We start from the raw sequence: 8,253 nt of genomic DNA, 5'->3' as shown, positions 1-8,253 counted from the left end.
CTGAATGAAGCCTAAATATTTAGGTCTTAAATGTTAATATATTCAGAAATCTGTTACAGATCCGCTTTAAAAAGGACTCCGTTTGAACAGTCATCCTGTGCTGACAAAATCCCGCTGCTCGGTGCTTCACGGCGGGGCCAATCATTAAATACACCTTCCCACCTGCTTGTTTTCTATCGTTACCCCCCATCTTTGACAGCTGCGGCTTCATATGGCCAGAGAAGGTGGAGATAGATGGAAAACAGGCAGGTGGGAAGGTGTACTTAGATGTTTGGCCCCGCTTTGAAGAACTGAGCACCTGTACTTTGTCAGCACAGAATGACCGTTAAAACAGAATCCCTTTAATAGATCTTAGACCTGGTGTGCATACTTTGATAATCCATGCCAGGATGGCTGTACAATCTGCTCTGAAAGTGTAACCTCAATTTCTGGCCATCTAGCTTCTCAGTGTCTCTCCTCCCTTCTGCTGAATCTCCACCTACCTAGCCAATTGAGTTTCTCAGTGTCCCTCCTCCCTGCTGAGCGCTCTCTACTTAGTACAAGTTGCAGCTGTCAGGCTGGGTGGGCAGAGACTGAATACACTGACTCAGAGAGATCTCTTACTATATCGAGTCTCATAAAATGATTATCTCAAAGGGAACCTGTCACTCGATTCAAGTAGGCAAACCACGGGCAGCATGAACGAGACTGGCTACATGATTGCAACTCCAGTGTTTCAGAGAAAACAGTTTGAAGAGCATGCCAGAGACCATAGGACTAGACTAGTTTGGCGCCACACCCGGCTGGTTTCTCCCAGCACCGCTCCAGTTGATTGACAGCTCTCTCACATGCATGTACATAGGCTCTTTGAAAAACTCCAACCTTTCGGAAAAAAATTCTGTTTTAAGTGCCCATGTACATACATGTGAGAGATGTGTAGATCATTTGGAGCAGTGCTGGGAGAAACCAGCCGGGTGTGGCGCCAGACTACTCTTTAAACTGTTTTCTCTGAAACACTGGAGCTGCAATCGTGTAGTCGGTGTCATTTATGCTGCCCGTGATTTGGGTAGCAATAATCTAGTGGCAATTTCCCTTTAATATCAGGGATTATAAAGCCATTCTGACATGGATTATCAATGTATGTACACCCATCTCATCAGGTCTGAGATCTATTTTTAGAATACATAGTTTATTTTTATGAACTCTGAGGCCAGATTTGCTTTAACCGGGTCCTGGATCAGTCCAGCGGGAGGTAAAAGTCAATCATTATCATGAAAAAAATCTTCACATCAGACTGAAAATCAGGAGTTTAAACAAATTTATTTGAGAGTAAAATAAACAATACAAGGAAAGAAGAAAAAGAAAAAAAAAAAATACATGACCTTTTTGGAAAAAAGTATTGATACATTACCATACTAAACTGTGACACAAAGACCTGGAATTCAAATCATTGAAATGTAAAAAGTTTTGTTTAGAAAAAAATATTTAAAAATTGTGTGTCAAATCAGAATACTAAAATGGGAATAAATTTGTGGGCACAAATGATTAGTAGCCGGAGGTCCCCCATCATGTAGTCGGTGATGGTAGGTGGGGAGTTGTGCATTGCTTACACACTGAGATCATCTGTTGAGTAAAGCGAATGGATCCAGTAATACGATTCATCAAAGTGCAATATCCTTCACATTGGTTTAATACGAGAGGAACACGTTAGTAATTATCAATATCCAGTTAAAGTGTTTACAGCATTATGTTCAAAGCCTAAAACCAGAAAACAGGCAGCAGTCGTTCCCCCCCGACCTCGCGAAGCTGGGATACAAGTAGCCGTTAGGAAGGATTGGCCAAAAAAACAAACAAACGAAGAAGATCACTGCATGTTTCCGATATGGATCAAAAGGTCAAGTGAACTTCGCCTCCACCAAATATCTCATCTGAGAGTCACGGGAAGCCAGGAACTAAGTCAACTGCAATCAGTTTTTGGTTTTGAATGAAAAAAGGAGATTAATTTTCTTTTAAAAAAAGCAACATAAGAGGTGTCTGTAACAGCTAATACATAAACACAGCGGCCATTACATATCAGGGCGCGTGGTACATTGCCAGGGGCACTTTAATAACGTCATATTCCAGGCTGTTCTAGGTGACAATCCCTGTAATTTGCTTCATTCACAGTTGCTAAATTTTTGAGATTTTGGGGGTCAGTAGAGATGAGAACAAGGAGATGTTACATTTCCAATAAAACAGAGATGAATTACTTCTTTAGCGTGGAAGACTCAAAAGGTTTGCAAACATGGATTTCTACATCCAATCAATTCATGGATAGGAAACTTTAAGGATCACACGAGAGACTGCAGCACATTGATTGGCTATACAATACAAATGTGTGGCGGACAGGTCCCAGTCGCTGCGTGACCCCCAACGGTATAATGGGGGAATCTCAGCTTTGTGAAATTAGAAAAAACATTCCAGGTTGTCAAAAACAAATGGTACCTAAAAAAAACAAGTTACAGACTATATCCGTCAACTCAACTCTGAAACCAGGATTATGCCAAAAATGTGTACCTGTGGCCTACAAATAGCTCAAGCAATCCAGTCTGTGGGGGAAGGGGTCAATTCCAGCAGCCTATTAATGTGCTCAGTGGTGGCACTAGGCCAGTGATATCACCATTCTGTCATGGCACCAGTGCAGTGATATCACTAGCTCAGTGGTGGAACTAGTCCACTGGTGTGGTGGCACCAGCCCAGTGGTGTGGTGGCACCAGCCCAGTGGTGTGGTGGCACCAAGTGAAGTCATTGGCCCAGTTAGTCTACAACCCATGGCTCTCCAGCTGTTATGACACTAAAACACCCAATGTGCCTATAAGACCATTGACTGATCTGGTCTAACCCTTAGTATGGCTGCCATCAGCAAATATGTAGGTGACAGGAACAAGCTTTAAAATAAAACTGGCCGTTAGTAAATGCAATAGTCTATTGTCGTTTGCATTAAAGTGGATTATGACTGAAGGTGCATTCAGATTTTGGTTATTAAGACAAAGTCACGCAGTCTTCTTCCTAGTGTAGCTGCTTTACTTCCAAAGGAATGTATACGTCTTAATGATTATGGTTTACTATGTGGATTAGGAAGGAGGGGGTGATAGCCCCCCAAACAGGAAAGGGCTGGATTAGGGAGAAGGGGGCGATAGCCCCACCATAGTTGGTTATTCTCTGATGTTAGCAGTCATATAACGTGTGCACTGTTCTGTATGAAGTGAATGCACCTTTGACTAAAAAGTTCATATTCGTCCTTTAGAACAGGAAAGGGAATGGAAAAAGCTGTGCAGACAGATGGACAAAGGAGAAAGAATGGTCTGGGTATTCATTCCATGTCTTTAAGGCAGCAGCAGTTCCTAGTGATATAAAAAAAAGAACACAATTATGCCAGCAAATAGCCGTATTTAGATATAATCTGTGAGCGAGAACCGAATGGACTCTGGGAAAGCACTCGTTAGCGGGCTGGCTAGGAAAGGTTTACGGTCAACACTTGGAATCGGAAGCAGCTCAGTGCATAGGAATGGGAAGGGCTGCCGGGTAAAAGGGACCGCAATGGGGTTTCGTCATTCCTCTGCGCAGTGCAGAAGCCCGTTATTTACAAGAGACATGCGGAGGGAAGCCATCTTCAAGGGAGGGAGCGCAATAAGCAATGTACAAGCAAAATAACCATAAAAACAGAAAGAACAGGAAAGGTGACAGAAGTGACAAGGAACATCTACATGTGAACGGTTCGGAGTGACGAGCTGCTGGACACACAGGTTAGCACCTTACATGGAAGGAAACGTTCCTGGGTTAACCTTTTCACAGTCAAGCTACAACTAGTGGGTTCAGTTATTGTGGGTTCTTGCATTCCTTTATATAAAGAAAAAAAAATGATAAACAAAATACGATGGGGTACATTCTAGTGGTTACTGAACTGACTCTTAGAAACATGACAGTGTTCCAGCAGCGCTTTAGGACTCGCTCTTTTTCTTGTTCTTCTTCAGGAAGGAAGGAGTGCGGAATTTCTTCTTCTTTTTAGAGGGAGATTTTCCTGGAGACTCATCGCTGCCGGCATCTGCCGGTGCAGCATCTGCGGCTTGGCCGGCCTCCGCCTGTGCTGCGTCCTCCGCTGCCGGCATTGCAGGAGGAGGAGGCTCAATGTTCTGAGGTTCGGGATCTTTAGCCTCTTCGGGAGGAGAGGTGGTGGCCTCTGCGTGGACCTGAGGGAGGGCTTCCGCAGAAGCCTTTTCTTCTTCATTTGGTTTTGCAGATGCTGGGAAGCAGAAGGATTCGGATGGCTCGTCTGGAGTCAGGTCGGGAAGAGTCTGCTTAAGGGTTGCGGCGTCACTGTCGTCTCGGTAAGTCGGTTCATGCTGAGATTCTGGAGAAGGACCAAAATGCACACAAATCAGTAACAGCCGGCGCGTCGTAGGCTCGACACAGGAGAAGACAGAAGCTCAGGAACGTTATTACACACTCGCAGACATTTATATCTCATTACCAGGGTGCAGCATCACCACCAGGTAACAAAAAAGGATTTTATTATTAATATAAAGTCCATTTCCTTTTTTTGTTATGTCAATTTAATCAGGAAGTGTGTAATACATTCACTATATGTATTTCAGAAAAAAAAAGGGAAGAAGCCGACAACTCCCACCTTGGTGTATGTTAAAAGCCGGTTATGCTGTCATATATGGAGAGAAAATCATTTAGGCGTGTCTTAGATTTACTAATCCGATATTAGATATTAGGGGTGACTAATAATTGGACGCGTGATGAGATTGAATCACTGATGTAGGATTGTGTTAGTTCTCGGTCCCCCTCCATCAGTTAGGGAATAGATGGGGGGGCGTTAGAAATCACTGCATATTCTATGTGGTCCTTAGCTGCCCCTATATAAAATTTAAAAAAAATAAATAGAAGTGGTCTCCTTTATACCAAGCACCATGCCTGATAAATTATACTCAAATCATGTTGCAGTTGTGCCTTTAGCGACGATCTGATAAGCTGTACGCCCCAAAAACTCCTCCTACAGCAGTGCAAGCAATGACCAGATTTCCATGCAAAACGCCACTATAAGGGTAGTCAATCAGCACAAGATGACTGTACAAACAAAGCACAGGTGCTCCTTGCAGCCTTGGTGTGGATAAACATTTCAGTGCACCTTCCCACCTGCTTGTTTTCCATCTCTCTATTAAGTAGTTGGGATGAATTACTCAGCCGAACCTAGCCCGAGCTTTGTTTGTACAGTCATTTTTTGAGCGGACAGACTGCCTTCTAGGGTAAATCCCCATGGGACGTTAACACTGTGGACCATCTGTAGCGGATTTATCGCAGGGAAAATTGCAGCGTTGTGTCAAAGGTCATCATCACACCTAGTACCGATACAGGGTGGTGAGTAGGGGGTTCTGTTACCTATATTGGCTATATTGAGGGACCCCCATTTCTAAAAACCTTTAAAAAAAATGTAATTTTCTAATATACATTGTGTGATTTCCTCACTATTTTTAAGATCTCTGCTTGCAGTCAGTGAATACAAGCGTCATAACTAGGGCGGCATAGAGGCTCTTTGTAGAGCTGCAGATTTTGGCTATGACGCTATATCTGTAGATATCACTCCAGCAATGTACAGACCAGTCTCCGCGAGATTTATAGATACAGCCGAGGATGAGAAGAACCTGTCCTGACCGTGACAAGCTGACAGACCAGCCCCACAGAGCTCGATACACGGCCGTGATAACTCTACTTCTGCCAGTTGGACAAGACAGGATTTCTGGATGCAAAGAAAAGTTTTTCACAGACAGAAAGCAGAGATCTTGAACATGGAACTGATACAAAAGTACAGTAGGAAAAAAACCAAAACCTCTTCACTGACATCTGCGGCCAAAATGGCTCTACATATTAAAGCACCCAAAGCAGGTAAATGGTAAGACCTGAGATCCAGTCATACCGACGACTGGTAGAACTGTACGTCTGATCCGCTCAGTCAGCCGCATACAGACTAAAGGAGATCCTGCGGGGTCATAAAAGCCCAAAACCCAGGGATCTCCACCATAGACCCTGACTAGTATATCCCGTGCCTCCTCCACGATAGGCAAAAATGCTATTCTTACTCAATGAAGAGGAAGTTTGCATATTTAATTTCCCAGAGGAGCATGCATGGTGTATAAGTCTCCTCACTCTGGCATGCTAGGCCTGGCTTGTCATTCTCCACAAGGAGAAACGTTACCCCTTACCCCTACAACAATGGGAATAAACAGGACACCCTTTCAAGAATTTGTCAGACAAAAAAAGAAGAAAAAAAAAAAAAAAAAAAAAAAAAGAGCAGCAGTGGACTTAAAGGGGTTGTCCGGTCCAAATTGATAAGTCTGCAGTCACTCTGTGAATTCATAAGTCTGCAGTCACACACAGTAACTTATCAGTTTGGACTGCACAACCCCTTTAAGAGGTGAGTAAGGCTCTCTAGATTTCACCATGTTGGCACACAATTTTTTTTTCCTTCACATTCTTACAGGAAAGCAGAAAGCTCTTTTCTGTACAGTGGAGCCTTCCATCAAATCAGGCTGCCCAAACAGCAGGCAGCATGAATCCGGCCCCTTATCCTGAAACGCTCCGGCATTTCAGAGAAAACAGTTTGAAGATCTGGCTGGGAACCATAGTTGGAGTTGAGACCAGTCCAGCGCCACCAGTGGCTCCTGCAGATTAGACAGATTGATTATTTTTGGTCAGAGTTCTCTCCGACGAACATAGAATCGCACCAGGACCAATGTATGGGGCCGTGCACATATCCAATTTTTTCCTCGGACAGTCTCTCCAAGAAAAAGTAAATAAAAAAATCACGAATGCATCTGATATTTGGCTTGACTCAGCAATGCAAGCGAGTCCATGATAAAAAAACAAACAAACAAAAAAAAAACAGACTACACTCGGATGACATCTGATTGTGGTCTGATTTTCATGGACTGACACAGTGGAGAAGATGGAAAGAAATGTCTCCATCTTCTCCATTGTGTCAGTCCATGAAAATCAGACCACAATCAGATGTCATCCGAGTGCAGTCTGATTTTTTTTTTTCCCATGGACTCTTTTTCCATATTCTCTTCATCTGAGAAAATCAGATCACACTATGATCAAACTCTGATAAGAGTGTGATTAGCATAATTGGATTGATTTTCTCGGGTGAGAGAAAACACGGTTGTGTGACCCTAGCCTGAGATTGACCTGCAGCACCAGACACATACATCTCCTGTGAACAATTACAGGTGGAATGCAGCTGTAAGCCATGTTCACACTCTGCGGGAAATTTCCGCTGCAGATTTGGTCATGAACAGACAACACACAACTGCACGTGTTTCTTACGGATTTCACCCTACTCTATTATAAAGCACTGAACAGGGAGTAAACCATCAAATATCAATGGACTATCCTACGTCATCAATATTAAAATCTCAGAAAAATCACCTTATAAACTAAATCCTTGATTTATTGGCAGGTAGTTAATTGAAATTAAAAACAGAGATGCGATAGAATGAAGCAAAGCACATAAGGATATTGTGGGGAAGAAGTAGGGGCGAGCGGGAGTAGGGCTGAAAGAATGAGATGATACTTACTATGGTAACAGGTATTCTTTAGCATATCCATCTCCTGTTTGTTTGGCAGCCACAAGAAAAAATAAAAATAAAAAAGAAGCACAAGTAGGAAAAAAAAAAAAAAACTAATGCATTCATCGAAGATGTTTTATAGTCAAATGAATAGCTGACGACAACAATCTTGAGATGATGTAGGCGAGAAGTGCAGAGGTGAATGCAGATAACTCACAGACATATGACCTCGATATGACGAGGGGGCAGGGTGCACACACAACAGTGCCGACTGCACAGACAGGGGGCCGCCCGAGGGGATGGCGGGCTTTTATAGAATATACATATTGCTCTAATCTTCGTCTAGGTTCACTCCACCCTTGTGCATTAGGTCTGTTCAGCCATTGACTGGTATGTCAGGCAGTCTACACCACAGTAGCCTACAGATTTTTTATCTAAAATTTGGTATTGGTTGAGTATGGGTACGTTTGATATAAATTAGGAGGTTTTTGCAGCATATAAACTTATTGTAGAGGCACTTAAAGGGGACTTCCCTAAAACCTTCCATCAAAGATTGTACTTTAAATAAGTGTAAGTGGTTTTAAATGGTTTATACCCCTTTAAATACATGCAATAAAAAAAGCAAACAAAAACAAACTAAAAACCTACTAATGCAAAAATAGTC

At 42.8% G+C, this 8,253-nt stretch overlaps 1 protein-coding gene across 15 annotated transcripts in view; it reads right to left on the bottom strand.

Annotated features, from left to right (window-relative positions):
* Positions 1–1,280: 1,280 nt before the first annotated feature.
* ADD1 (adducin 1) overlaps positions 1,281–8,253 on the bottom strand; it is an 85,044-nt gene continuing 78,071 nt past the window's right edge. For 10 of the 15 annotated variants that reach the window (XM_073647385.1, XM_073647410.1, XM_073647436.1 and 7 more), the window contains one exon: positions 1,281–4,369. In XM_073647385.1, coding sequence (XP_073503486.1) covers positions 3,960–4,369 — 410 coding nt within the window. In that variant the 3' untranslated portion in view covers positions 1,281–3,959. Of the gene's footprint in view, positions 4,370–7,597; positions 7,633–8,253 lie in introns of those variants that run through there. The other 5 variants (XM_073647501.1, XM_073647483.1, XM_073647510.1 and 2 more) reach the window with 2 other exon arrangements.

Source organism: Phyllobates terribilis, unplaced genomic scaffold (genome assembly GCF_046119375.1).
Source record: "Phyllobates terribilis strain yellow unplaced genomic scaffold, ASM4611937v1 Scaffold_1__5_contigs__length_1240528914, whole genome shotgun sequence".
NCBI lineage: Eukaryota > Metazoa > Chordata > Amphibia > Anura > Dendrobatidae > Phyllobates > Phyllobates terribilis.
This window is presented reverse-complemented; position numbering and strand designations above follow the sequence as displayed.